We start from the raw sequence: 17,696 nt of genomic DNA, 5'->3' as shown, positions 1-17,696 counted from the left end.
GGGAGGTGTGTATACTTTACCTGACTGTGTTTTAACTTGCTTTTGATTTAGAGTGCTAGTATATTGCCCAAAGTGTGTTTTAAATAAATAATTATATACTTTTTATACAAACCTCTGGTAGTGTTTGTTTGCTCTACTGTGTTTTAGACCTATTGTGTATACTCTATATACTGCCCTACTCTTCTTGAGAGAAGTCTGACTGCTCAGCCACAGCTACCAGGTAAATCTGGGTGGTACAGACTGCTACCAATTGGGTTTACTGCTTACTCCTGTAGTCTTAATCTTTTTGCAGTGTTCCCTAAGGGTACTGCACAGGATTCTGCCTAACACCAGCCCAGCAGCTCTGACCAATACACCTGTATCGCAGGGCACTCCCACCAAAGATGGAACCAAGTTCTGCGCTGGCCACATTGCCTCGAACAAAGTGTAGACACCCCTTGGTACATTTTCGCAAGCCTCTCTGGCGTGAGATGCCAAGCGTGAAGTATCTTAAAGTTGTGCTCCATAGCTGCCGTGTATAGGGAACCCGAAAAAAGGGATTTAAAGATAGTAAGCCAAGTAGATTCATCCACCGCCTTCCCAAACCTAGTCTCCCACTGCTTCTTAAAACTCTGCTTACCCTCCACGTTTGCTGTGATTAAGGAGTTGTAGAATTTAGACAGGGACCCTCTCCTCGATGTGGATTCCACAATGATTTTTTCTAGTGGGGTAAGATGACGAGACAGGTCTTCCACCCATTGGGTATCGGTCAGGATCCCCTTCACCCGGAGATAATCAAAGATCGACATTGGAGTGTCGCCCAAGGCTTCCGCCAAGTTGTTGCACGATTAAATCGATTAATGCACCTTGACAAAAGAGCTGCGCCGCGCGCTATAGGCCAGCATTCGACCACCCCTGTGTACCACGAAAACCCATTTTGCCAAGGTCAAAAGGTGGACTCCACAAGGAAGATGAGAGATGGCCAAGAAGAGAGAGAAAGATTTTCCCTGTCGTCCCTCCATAGCGCCCATAAAACCGACAAGATGAGATGATGCCTGACATTACTTGGGATGTTCTTGTTAGGGGTCCATAGGAGGTCTCACACTTTTCTGGGATGGAAGTGGACGTCTTCGATATAGGACCAATAGGTTCTCATCTCATCTCTCAAGCGTTCCAACATTACACTTAATTGCACAACCTTGTAATAGAGGAGGAAGTCAGATAAGCCAAACCCCCCCATAGGATCGCGGGAGCGTCAAGGTCCCCTGCTTAACCATAGGTTTCTTGCCCTTCCAAACAAAACGCTGAACTATTGAATTGAGGGATTTGAAGAAAGAGTCTGGCACTGCGACCGGGGGGGAGGAAAAGAGGTAGAGGAGCCGAGGAAGAATATTCATCTTGATTAACACCATGCGCCCAAACCAGGAGAGCATCAAGTGAGCCCACCAAAGTAAATCAGACTTAATCTTGTCAAAGATGGGGGGATAGTTTACTTCAAAGAGTAGGGTCAAGTCCCTAGGGATGAGAAACCCCAGATAAAACGTAACCTTACGCTCCATTCTGATCCCTCCCATCAAATCCCTCCCCTCAATCCTAGAATCGGTCTACCCATTGGCCTCAAAGAAGATTTCGCTAAGTTCATTTTCAACCCGGAGAAGGCCCCATAAGAATCAATCAGATCTATTAGATTTGGAAGAGAGCTTTGAAGGTTAGTTATATATGGAGCTTTGAATGTTAGTTATATATGCCAGGACATCGTCCGCGAATAGTGAAAGCTTAAAGTTGAGACCCCCACACCAGACCCACGTAATCCCTTGATGATACCTAGCTATTGCCAGGGGTTCCATCGTAAGGGCGTACAGAAGGGGTGAAATCGGGCAGCCCTGCCGGGTTCCCCTGGAGAGCGAGAGCGGGGCTGAAACCGTCCTGTTTACTGCCACTCTGGCCGTTAGGCCATTATATCGGGCTGCTATATCCACCTGCAGAATTTAACCCCTAGCCCCATCTTCTGCAAAACCTTGTTCATGTAAGCCCACTCAATACGGTCGAAGGAGAGAGAATCTGATTTGGCACAGAGTCAAGGAAGTTATCTATATCCGCTCCATCCCCACTGTAGTCTGTCCTGTACAAGCGCTCGTAATATAAGCAAAATTGCTCCGCAATCCCGGGATCATCCTTGCAACTCGCCCCAGCAAATCCACCCTCCTACTATTTCTAAGCTCTGGCAGCCTCCAGGCTAACATTTTGTCGGCTTTCTCCCGCTACTCCATGTATCTTTGCTTGAGAAAGGACAGTTTCCTCTGTTTGCTCTACTAAAAGAGCGGCAAGCTTTGCCTTTAGTTGCTGGAGCTCAGCCCACCTGCCCGGAGCCATCTGGGACTTTATTTTGCCCCCTGGTTGAATCACCTCGATTTTGTCCCTGAGAAGCTTCTCCTCCCTGCCCCTCTCAGGCTTCCTCGCTGCTCCCATCCCTATTAGGACACGCCTGATTGTAGCCTTAAATGCCTCCCAGACCCCTGCCACCCCCACTTGCCCATCATCATTGATTGCAAAGTACTCCTTAATGGTAGCAAGGAGAGACTGGGACAGCTCCTTATCCTTCAGGAGGAGATCATTACAAGTCCACCTCCAAAGACCGGGAGCTCTCGAGGGGATCCCCAATTGGACTTTAACTAGGTCGTTGTCCGACCAGGGAGTTGCTTCCACCCTCGCTGCTAAGATCAGCTCATAAAACGATTTGTCCACCAGGATGTAGTCAATTCTAGAGAACGACGTATGGTCTCCCGAGAAAAGGGTAAATACGGGGTCTTGGCTCGCTCGAGCCGAATGGGAATCTCTAAGGCCTAACTCATCATTAGTACTCTGGAAGGTGGCCGCCACTCGCCTCTGCGCTTGAGAATCCATAAAAGGCCGATCAGATTTCCTGTCAGGGTCAGGGTCCAGATCCATATTGAAATCACCTCCCACTACAATCGCACCCTAAGTTAAGGTAATGATTTTGAACTTCATCTCTAACTAGAAGTGGTCCTGGGCTTCGATCGGGGCATAGATATTGATCATGGTCACCTTGGTGCCCCTGATCTTTCCCTTGACCATTATAGAACGGCCCTCAGGATCCCTGCATTGGGCTTTCGGGACAAAGTCATCCCTAACTGTTTTAATGCCTTACCCCAGCCCCCACACATATATTTCTTTATAATTCTGTGTTTTTGCACTGCTTTTGTTTAGTTTTGAAAGATTTTTGTTGATATTTATTCGCTAATATCACTGGATACCACTGTGCCAACCAGCATACTCACCAAGGCAAAATTGTCTTTTCTCTGAACCAAGTCTTTATGCTTCCCTTATCCCCTCGCTGTAGCTTATTGTAATTGAGTGGGGTTTCTAGATTTCCCCGTCCTGCCTCGTCTGGCAACTCTTCGATGCTCATGGGATCCAATTTATCGATGTGAGAGAGAAGGATTGACAATGGCTATGTGAGTTAGTGAAATGGGGTCTGTCTGCACAACGCTAGTGGTTGGAGTGCAGGATTTCAGGTTGTTTTGCCTGGTTAGACCTGCTCCCTGTATGCCTTACTAACCGATTCCTCTCTAAGATCACCTGCCACTTTACACTGCACTCAAATACACCCACAGACTTCTGCCACAGGCCTATTCATTAGCGCATTAATACTAACCGCACCATAACTAAGCTTTCCTTTAGCCATAATAACACACTCCCCCCCCCCCCCCTTATGCAGCTAACCATACCAAAAGCACTGTAGTCTAGCAAAACTTGGGCACTTCCCTATGGATAACTTGCTCCCAGGTTTCTCTGCCAAAACCATAGAAAGCAGATTTGGCACACAGGCCACTGGTACTTTCGACCTGCACCCATCAACACCACAGGTTTGCCTCTCTCACTGTCCCACTATGAGTGCCAAGTGCAGCAAAGCGACCAATAGTGGCAGAAAGATACTATACAAGACCACCATTAAATTGCAAAGGGCTCCTCATTATGTGTTCAGCATGAAGATATGATTTATGAGGTCTGTTGTAGATGGTTTATGATCTGAGGCTACTAAATAGGAATATGGGGCTTTCTGGTTAATGCTTCACATTATGTGGAGCGACCGGAACTCTATTACACATATTGTGGGAGTGCCCAAATCTTAGATTTTTGGCAAGAAATGGTCAGGTATATTTCGAGGGGTTTAGGCAGGGTTGGGCTCCATGTTTGGTTCTTCTAGGCCTTCTCATGGGAAAGATGTACCTCTCACATTCCATAAAAGAATAACATTTTACTACAATGCCTTTAACAGCAAAGATGGTCATGGTATTGATGTGGAGGAATCAAGAGCCCACATCAGTATGGTGGCATAAACTGACATCTTTTGTCTGTGCAAAAATTGTCGACAGATATTGCAAGGGGCTAGTCCGCCTTTGCTGCCAAATGGAAACGGTTGCTGGTATATTGGTAATTGGAATGTATGGAGCTACCATGCCCGCAAAGATTATGTGCACTTAATATGTTTGACCTGCAAAAGTGTGAGGGGGAAATCACTTAAAAATTAAACAAGTGAATTTTGATACTCTTTGCAGTTTTATTTGTGTTGGAGGGAATGGATGGTCAGGTATTAAGGTGTCAGATTGCTTGAGTCTTTTGGTCTGTTCCTGTTGTTCGATGTATTGGTTTATCAAATAAACATATTTTCCACACACCAAAATGGTCTGTCACAAATATCGGACCTGTCTGCACCAGCTCTATGCGAGAATCACCTATCTTAGATTAGTCATACAAGGCCCTGTATGCATTTCCCCAGATTCCTCTTATTTCTTTATTTTATTTATTGGGTATTTATAATGCACCTATACACAATGTGTTTTAAGGAGCAACAACACAGTGGATTTGGAGGGAAGAGACAGGGAGGGCAGAAACAAAATTGATCCTACTAGGCCTTGTGACATTCCAATCGTTAAAGTGCAGTGACAAGATGTGCGCGGGATAGTGGAAGGGGGGGGTAAGTTCAGGTGAGGCTGGAGTGCTTGTAAGAAAGTAAATTGCCAATGAGGGCCAGGTGGACAGAGCCAGGGAATGCAGAGAGTGGAGGAGAGGGAAGGTCCACAAGCTAAGTGTGAGTTAAAGGACTGGAAGGACTCGGGGATGCAGGCCCAGCCAAGCTAGTGCAGGGGGAGCAGCCTGGGAGACCAAGTGCAGAGCTAGACTGGACAAGGAGGGCCTGGTTGCCTGTAAGAATCTGAAGCCAGGCAGCCAGCCAAGAGGCAGACTGGGAAATTAGCTGGGGAGGGAGGAAGAGAAAAGGAAGAGAAATCTACGCCCCCCCCCCTACTCTCAGCTTGGAAAATCATCTGATCTGCAGATAGTTAGAGCTAGAAGACAGCAGGGCTCTAGTAGGAAGGTATTATGGACAGACAGAGAGTTGGATGTAGTGGGGTCCCAGGCCCCAGTAAGCCTTGTGGAAGATGCAGAGGGTCTTGAACTTGATCCTTGTAGCAACCAGGAGCCAGTGGAGAGATTTTAGGGCTGGAGAGATGCAGTCCCAGGGCTTGAGGCCAAGGATAAGTCTTGCAGTCCTATTCTGGATTAGTTGAAGGGGGCGAGGGGAGTAATTAGGCAGATTGATGAAGAGGCTGTTGCTCTAGCCCAGCCTGGAGAGCACCATAACTCTGGGGATGTTGTGTTTCTGGGGGAAGGTGAGGAAAGGGAGAATGCATCAGGGGAGGGGTAGTTGAAAGTGGTCATTCTTGACAAGGCCTGTAATGTGAGGAGATAAATAGTGAGAGGAGTCGAAGTTGACACCATGGTTTTTTGCCTCGCAGGAGGTTGAGGGGAGGGGGCCCACGGAGGGCAGCCAGAGTGTGGGAGGGAAGCGGGGAGCCAAGGGTATCACAGAGCCATTTTATAAGGGTGGTATAATTGACTGTATCAAAGGTAGAGGAAAGGTAATGAAGGATTAGAACGGAAGGAGAGTTGGAATCGAGATTGTAGAGAAAGTCTTCACGGGTGTTCAGGGGTGCAGTTTCCGTGCCTCTGCCAGCTCTGAAGCCAGACTGGTGGTCGTTGAGACAACCAACTGATTCAGTGTGGTGGATAAGCTGGGAGATGGCCATCTACTCCACGCTTTTGTCCAGGAAGCGGTTAATGGAGATAGGGTGGTAGTTAGCCGGACGGGAAGGGTTGACAGAAGGCTTTTTGAGGAGAGTGTCCCCAAAGGAGTGTTTGAGGAGGTGAGGGGAAGGATCCAGTGGCAAAGGAGTGATTGCAGAAATCAGCCACAGATGGAGCAAGTGAGACAATGTTGTCCTCGATAGTTCTAGAGGAGCAGGGGAGAACCTGTTGGATGAGACTTTCATAGAGCGTACTTGTCTAGTAACCTCATCAGGTAAAATGTGAGAGAAAGAGGAGAGAAGGAAGAAAGGTGAAGGGGGGGGGGCAAAGGAGGCCTGAGAGCAGATGATTAAGGGAGTGGTATAGAGGAGAGTGAGGACAGGATGTCCTGAGTTCTAGTGATGCAGGGAGAGGCCATTGCAGAGCAGAGGGCCATGGAAGGCAAAGGAGAAATGGAGACTGTGCTAGGGTTGGCGAGTTCCTTGCAGATTTTGAAAAGTTCAGCCATGTTGTTGGTAGCCCCAGAGATGTGGGCTTGGATATAGGCCCTCTTCTTCGAGCAGATGGAGAGTCTGTATTGCCTTTGAAACAGCATGCTGAGGATTTTTTTAATGATGTACTTGTGCACCCTATACTGTTTTAGAGAGGGACATATTATGATTGCATGGAGCAATGCAGGCAACTTTAATAGCAGTCTTTTGCTTTCTATGCCAGGTCCGTTCAGAGGTTCCAGAAGGAGACCACAACGCAGTGTTTACAGCCTCACTCTTTGAAAGGCCAATCATGACAAAGAATCGACTGTCCTCCTTCAGGAGTAGTTTAGGTTATGCTCGGAGTTATGGGCTCTTGCTGCAGGGAAAGAACCAGCTGAGAACAGGATTCCCCACAGCTCACATAGCCAGTGGCCTGAAGTTCTAACTCAACATCCGGGTTGAGCCTGAAAGACCCACCAGAGTGTGAAGCCTTCACATGCCATGTGGCGTAAGACATTTTGAGCAGGTGCTGTCACCCACTGATGCATGCACGCGCAGGGCAGGAACTATACTGCTTCACACAGCGCCTCTCAACAGCGCAGTGTGAGAGAAACACTGCAAGGATCGAAGGGAAACGATGACCGCGTGTTACGTTCTCCGCTGTTGCATTTAGCACGAGCATGACACAGCCATTCCTCTACCAACTGAAGGCGTGCACACTGCAGGATGCTGACTCTTCCCAGGGCTCACAAATAAGTCTGGAAAACAAGCACCCCAGAGCATACCCACTTGATGGCCATATATTTAACAATGGTGTGAGACTAACATCACCACAGCGTTTAAACCATCACGGCCGGTAGACTGAGTAGACTGGATTCCAGGGTGAACTGGCACAGACCACAACTGGCACCCCCAGGACTTCTAGAGGGTCGCCAACAAGAGAGAGACAATGCGGGGCCGGAAGAAGGCGCACTCATCCATAGCCGAGACATCCGTGGACCAAGCACCAATGTTGCTGAAGTGTCCACGATAAACCTAGGGCTCATTACCCTGACGTAGACCCATGGATTGGTCACTTTTGCCTGAAATTTTACCTATGTTGGTTCCAGAAAGAGGATACTTACTTAGTGCAATAATCTTCGCTGCATAGAATTACAGTCTAGAGTATTGTCTAGAGTACGTCTATAAGTTTGTCTAGTAATTGCGACAATTTGTTTGATACCGTCTTAGCATTGAATTGACGAAATGCATTTGTATATTATATTTCTCACTGTTTGTCCAACACTACTTTCTCTGTGTTCAAATGTTTATACTTGATGTTTTTGTATTTATCTATCCATTGATGAAGAAGTAATAGAGTTGCACATTCTCTGCACCTTTATGTGAAAAGAGAAAATGAGAAAAATACAATGAAAAAAACAAGGCATCAGGCAAATAAAGAAAGCTGGGCAGATTCACACCGATTGTAGGTGTATCTGTATGTTAACCAACACCCGCAAACCTATTAGCTCCCTGGGAGGTTTCCATAGAGGAGATGGGATTCAAGCTACAACTCTCAAAATAATGGAAACCTACATAAATCATAGTAGGTCAAAACAATAAGTGGCAGAGCGACCTTTTGTTCCATAATATAACCCACTGATTGTCACGTTTCTCTGGAGCCCCCTCATACATGTTTCCCAGCATCAGGAATGTTCCTTTCCTCCCCCCAGTATGGGAGTGCCCATTGTACCAGGTCTGGGCTATTCCCCATTATCTAAAGATGGTCCTCCTGCAGCTCTAACACCTGACAGGAGTCTAAAGCGTATTCCGTGTCTGCAACTAAGAGACTTGTCCACATCAAGGCTTGATGCCTCTGGATCCAATGGAACCCAAACACTGGAACTTCCACAGCAGCTAGCTCATAGGAAACTAAATTTGATCATCCAAGAGTGGGCAGCAACCAAAGAATCCCAAGCTACAAGTACTATCCAAGTCATTGTCCGGCTCAAACTCTATTTGCTTCTTTCCCAAATGTTTATGGTTTTTGCACCATTTGTTGACAGAGGCCTGCAAAGGATTGCATTGTGTGAGGCACAGACCCTTACAGACCCACTTGATTGATGAAACATTCTCATTCTATACATTACACATTTGTTATTAAATAGATCCTCCATAATATACTGTTGCCTGGACAGCAGTTTATAAACGTAATATGTCTGCTCAACTGTACTTGTGAATGTAGTTAATGAGAGCATAACAGAGCTCTGCTTCACTTTTTTGGGAACCATACTCTCCTCTTCCATAGGAACTGCGGCACACTCTTTACACAAATGAATTACAAAGAGGTTACGCCTTGATGTGAAATGTGTGATGATAGAATGGATCTCTTAAGATGCAGTTTTTTTAATATGGATCATGATAAATCTTTTGTAAGCAAATATAGCAACAGCCTATAACTCAAATTAGTACCCAGCGAGGGGCGATCAGATTGTTACAAACTATCTGAATGGCCCTCCTTGAGACCCTACCAGCACGACAAAGACCTACCTGCTACTGCCATCCGGAGTGCCACGTCCCTTCAAGTTCCTTTCCATTCTTCATCTGGCCACCAGGGAAAGGGAGAAGGGACTACAAAGTAGTCCCTTCTCCCCGATCCACGGCGGCTATTTATTTTATTTTTCTCAAGTTGAGAAATGGCGTAAACACCGTTTGCAACTCAAGAAAAACACTGTTGGTACTCTGGTACAACGTGCTGGGGTACTAATAGCAATAGAACCCTCAGAGGGCGGCATTACCGGTCTGATAAGGCCCCCGGGGCTATGTTGTAACTATTGCCCAGGGAAATTACCAGACCGGTTTGGTCTGCGACCGGTATGAAAAGAAGAGCGAACATTTTATAACAGACAACCCCTGTCATGGATGGACGCCGTGTCTGCCGAATACAAGCAAAAGAGAAAACCAATACGAGACAAGGATCTGGGACCCGAGAGAAAGGAACTTTGAGAAGCTTGGCAGGTTACTGAACCTGGCAAGATTCTCCTTAAGGTTAAAAAGGTGTTAAAGAGTTGGCATCTTTGTTTGAACGTTGCATCCATGAGGATCTTCATATTCCCCCAGTACTTGGTAATCTGGGAAACCAAGTCGGATAAAGAGACTGAAAATCTCAGACTGTGCGAGTCAATTGGGGACCAGGAGAGGACCTATACATCTTGGCCTTGTGAACATTGTAACCAGGGAAAGGAAGAAAATCCCCCTGGTACTGTTTGAAAAAGTAATTGGAAAGCCAAGAGGACATAGACTACCTCTTGGCAGTGTTAACCTTGAAACCGGGGGAAAGGAGTTGATCCCCCTGTTATTGTTTGAGTGGTAATTGGGAAGCAAGAGAGGCAAGGACACCTCTCATCTTTGTGGACACTCCAACCAGGGGAGGAGAGTCATTCCCCACATCCCCCCTGGTGTTATTGGGAAACATGGTGAAGGGAAAAGAGGAAGGCCATCTTGCGTCTTTGTGAACTTTGTGAAAACCTGAGAAAGGCCAGGGGAAGGGAATCATTCCCTCTGGAGTTGGTGAGAAGTCTGCAGAGTCAAGGGAGTAGAGGTACCCTCTTGGCACTGTGAACAATGTGACCAGTGGAAGGGAGTGATTCTCCCTGGTGGTGTTTTCATAGGTCTAGAGAAGATCAGGGGAGGCAGGGCATACTGTTGGCATTGTGACTGCTGTGGCCAAGGGAAAAGAGTAATTCCCCCTGGTGTAGTTTTGAGAACTTTGTTCAAACTTTGTTTTGCGTTGGCTTCATTTGGGACTTTTTGATCTTGCTACCTTCAGTGAATTTGGAGGTGTAGCAATTTGGAGAAGAACTAAAACCTGGAGAAGAGAGCCATTCCTCTGGAGCTGGAAGGCCCCTCTTCCCTTTTTAAAAATTGCTATTAGTTATAAATGTGCGTGACACAGGACGGTGGACTACTATGATTTCAACGGTCATCCTGACCGGGTCCTTAGTATTTCATTTTGAGGCAGGGAGGCCCCCTCTTAATTATAAGGCGAGATAGGGTTTTCACTGATTTTCTTTTAAATAAGTCGTTTACAACCAAACCTCCACCACTGTCATTGTCCTGCTTCTGCACCATTACAGTTCTTATAAATTGGAAAAAGTCATCGTCGTCTCAGATTTCTGTATAGAGGACAGAAGCTTAAAAAAATTACGTAAATCCTTTCTCAATTTGGCAAAACTTGCATCTGTCTGTAGTACCACTACTCCAATTGCCTGTGACTGCTGCCAATGGTAGAACCCCAATCTATCTTTCAAATACAGAATTTTTGCTTCCTTGTCTTCCAGAAAGTTTAGATACTTTTATGGGCCAAAGTAAGATATAAACAATAAATACTCAGTGTTAAACTAGTGGAGTCTATCGATAAAAGCTTAATTTGGTAGTACCAATGTTTATATCTCTGGACAATATATGCTTTAGCGGCTGAATTCTGCGAGCTTGTGGTCATAGATATAAGGGGTAAGCCCAATTTCACACTTAAGTCAGAAATGTATTGAACCCAGGGCAGCTTTCTTGAATCACTTTGTGCCAGAACATCCACCAATGTGAATTTATAAGCGGATAAAGAGTCTGTTGTAAACTTAAACAGGTAAAAGTCATTTTAGCTTGGCCTTATACACTAACCCATCAACCCCTAATTCTAGACTTGGAGATATCGATGGTGTCGTTATCGGAAGTGAAAGCATTTTGTTCAAAATGCCAATCTCTCTTTGCTCCAACTTCCCTGAGATCTGAGTGCCCCCAAATCTCAGCTCCATATAGTGTTGAAGGGTTGGCCCATGCCCTCAATATCTTCAAGTATTGGGAAGTTGCCTTTACCATACTGTTTTAGAAAGCATTGTGCGATCCCGCCTTGTCTTGTACAATTTTATATAGACTTATGGATCTGTTTCCCCCATCGTCCACTTTCGTCTAACAGACTCCCAAGTTTTCATGGAAGTCAACCTTCTCCATTTCGACATGTACCTGGAGGATTGGTGGGGTAGATTTTCCAAAGTATTTGGAGCATATCAATGGTTTGTTATTTGAGAGATAGATTTTCAAACCCATACTCCAAGTTAGATCTGTGAATGAATTCAATGCCTTTTGGATAGCCATCCATGTTTTACTGATCAATACCATATCATTTGCGTATAGGAGAATTTATTTTTCCCCCCTCCAAAGAGTTGGGGCATCCATATTTAGATTTCAATTTCTACAGCAATTTTCGATAAGGAAGGAAGAGACTGACCAATTGGGGCCATGATGATTGCTATTAAACTTTTATTTAAAAGAAAGATAAACCTATCCTTTACTGTGGATTTCCCTACCTAAACTAAAGAAACTCGGGTGCTCGTCAGGAGGTCTGTGTTAGTCCAAATCAGAAGTCACCATCCCAGTCAAAAAGGTTCCTATGCTATCCCTGTCATTACAGTAAACAATAATAAAGTTCTGGTTCTGCTTGTGACGCAGGAGAATGACTCCCCTCCTGGATGTAAACCGTGCCAAAGACGCCAGGTTTCTAAAAATAAAAGTTCCATAAGGTTCTGTGCTTTTTGTAACACACAAACAAAACAACAAAACCGTTCTACTGGATCCTCCTTTGGCTAGGAGAATGAATCCCTTCTCCTAGCTGGTTCCCCAATGTTCCTTAAAGTTTTCAACAAAACTTGTAATTCCTTTACAGAGGTTTTGATACATTCGACTTTCTTTATATTCTTTATTCTGCCCCCACTGGGATGACGAAGATGCTCCCTGAGTCCCTCTTGACTCTCCAGCACTACACTGTTGTGGCACTGTCCAGGAAATTGTGCTACAAAGTGATTCACTACTTCATCTGCTTCTTCATGGCTTGATCTTGCATCTTCCTGGCCCCCTCCCGGACTTATACCTGTTCCCGTTACCTTCCCCAGGGGAACTCTTTGCCGGTTTTGCCAGGTGTTGCGGGTCCACTCTCTCTACTTCAACAACTTCTTTCATCCTACTTCTGCAGCCTGCTTCTCTCCACGGGCAAATACTACTGGCAGTTGTGGCACAGTAGTTGGAACCCTGGGTCAAGCCTCGACAGGTCACGCCACCAGCACAGTCTCTTTATCCCTCCACACATTCGCTACTCAGCTATGCTGTAGGCTAAGTTAGGCAGTCTCGGCACTGTTGTCGTACCTTACAGTCCACCCACCAAAGGTCGCGCCTCCACTTTTCCATCCCTTCAGGTTTACTGCACCGGTTCCCAATCGACTTGTAAAACGCTTCTCGGGCGTCCTGCTGCTTGTCTATTCAACTTTGGAGACGTACCTTGCTGCAGTCTCTCAAAACCCAAGTTCAGCCTTATGGGTTTCGATGCATCCCCCTCGCTCGCTGGGGTCCACCTTCTGGACATACAACAGCTCTCACCATATCAGAACCACACAGACCACTGATGGACAGGTCAGAAGACGATGAGGAGCACAGTCCTCCTTTGCTGTTCAGTTTAAATAGCGGGGACGGCCCCAGCCGAACATCAGTCCAATTGACAGCAGCTGATCGAGCCTTCATCCCATGCAAATGTAGCATTCTCAAGCTCTTCTTCTTCCCTGTACCTATGACATTAGGATGGCTTGATATTTTACAATAACACATAGTTTCAGACATGAGGTTATGTGTGGAAGGTTCGGACATTAACAACAGCCTGCAGGGTTGGGATTTTAAGGGGCCGTTACTCCCAATCGCACGCTTATATACCAGAAGAGGAGTCCCTCTACATTAGATTCTCTCCCACATTTTACAACCTCTAAGGGGACTATTGGTTAGGGGCCTTGCCTCCATAGCCTCCTGGAAAGGGGCTGCCCCTGGGGAGAAGTGACACTAGTTGAAGGATCGTAACACTGTGTATAGACTTCATATTGGCGCTAAGAGATTTATCGGGATACCAAGTTAAAATAAGTACTGCCATGAATGTTGTCTAGGTATTGAATCAAATGCAGTACGCAGATCCATAAAGACCAAATACCACTAAATATGACAGTTATTAACAAGCTAATGTTAATGTCTCATTTTTGGAACACAGGTGTAGCTATTTACTAAATGCTTCCATTGCTTGACGTTCTAGGTCAGGAAGTAACAAACCCAAGGACTGTGGCATATGTTGCCTGGCTGTAGTCCCTCCATAACCAAGTAATGTCGGAAGAAAAGAAGAGAAACATGTTGGGATAATGATTATTTGAAAGTCTTACCAATCACTGCATGCACCGCTTCTGTATATTTTAGTAGCCTTCTTTGATTCTAAATTAACTTTCCAATGCTTAATATAATGTGCACAACAAAAAAATGAAGATTGCTAAACCACACAACATCTATATAATCAAACCTATTTTATTCCTTGTAGAAAGAAGAGGGAAAATTTCAAGGGCAGTTGAATAACTCTGACTCCAACCAGTACATCCGAGAACTAAAGGAGCAGATAGAGGACCTGAACCATGAGGTAAGTATTTATGTGCTGCCTTGATTACTCAGTTCTTTCTGTCCATTATCTAGCGACAGACACACTCTGGAAGTTTTACGATTTGGCATTGAATTCTTGGATTTTAGCTCATCTCTTGGGTAGAGGCCATTTTCTTAGGGCGACCCACATTTCTTCAGAAAGCCTCTTGACGGTTGTTTCTGCACTCGATTATAATTTGCTGCTCTTTATACAAAAATTGTGTTTTAATAAGAATTGCATTGAACAATGTAATTGATTTGGCAAGAAACTGCATGTTTTGTGGTTTTGCCAAGCATATTTTGCATAATTCACCTTCCACTCCCCTTATTCACCCCAGGCCACTTTGAGCCATTGCTTTGCTATACTCCAAATGCAAATCTTGAGCTGGTACAAACTAATATTTGCAAGTATGGAAACACTGCTAGAATAATTTGGTGATTACAACGCGCCATAAAAGCCACAATATCACAAATATAGTGTTAATGCTTTAAGTGTTGAGGCAGTTAAGAACACAGTGGCAACGTGAACAATATTAGAGGGAAAAACAGTCACTGCAAATCATTGAAATGGGAGCAAATAAAGGCTTTGGCATACATCAAATAGAATCTGTTAGCTTTAGCTTCTCAGTGATGCAGTGTTTTCATTTTTGGACTTAATTGAGTCAAAACCATGTTCAGATGGTACAGCCAAAGCAAGGAGGTTGCATTCCTCAGATTACCCACGCATGTGGGGGTTGCAAGTCAGAAAGGTGGGTACTTTCCACCATGGTGGGAGGCTATTGCATAGAACTCATACAAACACCACCCAACCACCCTTCCAAGACGAGGACAAACAAAACAGGAGGAACAGTGCTTTATACTAGAAGAGGTCAAAGCACTGCTGCTAAAGGACGCGATAGAAATCGTCCCGGCAAACCAGGTAAACAAGGGTATCTTTTCAATGTACTTTCTTGTGCCAAAGAAAGACCCAAGATTGCGCCCTGTACCTGACCTGCATACTTCATGCATTTACCTGGTTCCGCTCGCACGGATGCCCATTCGCCCAATGCAAGAGTGGTTAGTGAAACAGTGGTCTCAGGCAAGCGGTCAAAGGGACGATCTAGTAGTTGTTTCGCTAACCCTAGTTCAAACGCTACGCTGGTGGACAAAGGAAAATCTGTTAAAGGGAAAACCATTTCACAACCCTACAGTGCCTGCGATTGTTACAACAGATGCATCACTCTCTGGATAGGGAGCCCATTACCCTCACCACACAGCGCATGGCCTGTGGACACAGATCACAGCCCAAAAGTGCATAAACCTTTTGGAGCTGCTAGCAGTGCTCAAAGCCCTACAAGCCATTCAAGTCAGACCAAACATTACAAGTCCTCACAGACAGTACCACTTCCATGTTCTACATTAACAAGCAGGGAGGCACACCCTCTCCAAGTCTGTGCAGACTAGACAAATACATGAGGAAGTGGTCACTCAGGTGGAACATGTTCCTATGTCTCAACACATTGCAGGGGAACTCAATTCTCTAGCCGACTCACTAAGCAGAGATCCCCTTCCTGAATAGCACGAGTGGCAATTCGGCAGAGGAATTTTAAACTATATATTTTCCCTCTCGGGCTATCCTCCTTGGGACTTGTTCCCCACAGCCTAAACACACAATGCCCAGAATTTGCATTCCGGTTTCCCCAACCCAGATCAAAGGGGAACGCCCTGTGGAGGAGCTGGTGAAAGCTTACGCTTTTCCTCCAACACCGCTCCTGAGCAGGATAGTGCACAAGATGCACCAGGAACAAGTTACTCATATCCTGGTGTCTCCTATGTGGGCGAGACAACCTTGGTTTCCGCGTCTGCGCAAACTGGCAATGTGCGATTCAATCAAGCTCCCCTGCCCCTTCAATATGCTTACACAACACGGGAGGTCAATGTTCTCGCCACTTCCGCAATCTATGAACTGGGCAGTTTGGCTCCTGAAGTCATAGAGTTGGGCCATTTAAAACTACCTCAAAGGTGTATGGAAATCCTCAGAGGCATGTAAAACAAACACCAGACACTGTTACTTTAAAAAATGGAAAAGATTTGTAATATGGTGCGAGTCAAAAAATGTAAACCCTATCGAATGGACCCTGCCACACATTCTTGATTACATGCTCCACTTTCTAGATTCTGGCCTAGTATTCAACTCCATCAAAGTTCACCTAGCGGCTCTATCCGCGTACACCACTTCTCAAAACAAGGTGTCCTGGTTGAAAGTCCCTGTTAAGGCGTTCATGGAGGGAGTAAAAAGGCTTTACCCTCCCGCCCCCAATTTGAACCCCCCTTTAGGGTGGGATCTCAGTGTGATACTCGCAAAGCTCATAGGTCTTCCCTTTGAGCCTACGCACACATCCAGCCTTAAATACCCAACAGCCTTTCTGGTGGCCATCACCTCCATGAGAATAGTCTGTGAACTACAAGCTTTGTCAGTGCAAGACCCTTACTTTGTTATCCACAAAGACAAGTTGGTACTACTACACACCCTAGGTTTTCACCTAAGTTCACATCCAAGTTACATTTTGACCAATCCATTGAACTATCCGCTTTTTTTCAAAACCCTTCAATCTCAACTGAGAAAAACCTCCATACACTAGATGTAAGGAGGGCGGTTATTTACTATGTAAACAAGACAAACTGCTAAGAAAAGCAGACCAACTGTTTGTCTCCATAGCACCTCTCAGGGAAGGTGATCACGTTTCACAGAACGCCATCTCCATATGGATAGGGAAATGCATACAGCTCTGCTACTTCCTATCAAACAAAACTGCCTTTCACACCAAGAGCTCACTCTACTAGGGGTACAGGAGCTACGTTGGCTTTTATTGCAAACGCCCCGCTGGACGCCATTGGCAAAGCAGCAACATGGAGTTGCATACATACTTTTACTCAGCGCTACTGCATTAATACACATCCTAAAACCCGATTTACAGGTGGGACATCTATTTGCTGCTGTACCTTCTCACAGCCCATCACCTTCTCCAGGCACTACTTGATAATCTATGCGTAGCATGTGATCAAAGCAGATCCACAAGCCTCAGAAGGGATACATTGCTCACTGTAATCATATTTCTGATGCTTTTATCTGCTTAGATTCACATGCGCCCACCCTTCCTCCCCTGTGGAGTAGAAGGTGCATAGATGTTTTCTGGCTTTATCTACCCTTATCTGCTTTATTAATCTGTACTCACGCTACACTTCATGCTAGCCTATGTCAGAAACAAAACAATCTGAGGGACCTCAATGCCTGAAGGACCATGGGTACAGTAGACGTCACACAAGGGATAGTATTACTGGCATGCCCGGTCGACGTCACTTTTTGAATTTTGAAAACAAAAATATTTAATACTCTGCGGCTACCACTCGATGTCGACCTATGGATAGCATGTGAATCTAAACTGATACAAGCATCCAAAATACGATTAGGGTGAGTAATATACATATATATATTTGCAGAAAAAGGAAACCATTGATGGATTACCGAATGGATTGCACTCACAAAAGATCTAACGCCAGGACATAACTCCTTTCAGTATGAAACCAATCAAACGATCCTCAAGTCCTCATAATATCCAGTTTTATTGATGATATTTAATATTTAAAAAAGAGAGAAAAACATGATACGACGCGTTTCGCAGCTTC

General features: G+C 45.3%; 1 protein-coding gene across 4 annotated transcripts in view; it reads left to right on the top strand.

Annotated features, from left to right (window-relative positions):
• Positions 1-17,696, top strand: part of EVI5 (ecotropic viral integration site 5) — a 2,339,304-nt gene that overhangs the window by 2,003,823 nt on the left and 317,785 nt on the right. For all 4 annotated transcript variants that reach the window (XM_069641804.1, XM_069641802.1, XM_069641803.1 and 1 more), the window contains one exon: positions 13,936-14,031. In XM_069641804.1, the coding sequence (XP_069497905.1) occupies positions 13,936-14,031 (96 nt within the window). The remainder of the gene's footprint in view (positions 1-13,935; positions 14,032-17,696) is intronic.

Source organism: Ambystoma mexicanum, chromosome 1q (genome assembly GCF_040938575.1).
Source record: "Ambystoma mexicanum isolate Mex_15411 chromosome 1q, UKY_AmexF1_1, whole genome shotgun sequence".
NCBI lineage: Eukaryota > Metazoa > Chordata > Amphibia > Caudata > Ambystomatidae > Ambystoma > Ambystoma mexicanum.
The sequence above is the reverse complement of the archived record's forward strand: the minus strand, read 5'-3'. Positions and strand labels throughout refer to the sequence as shown.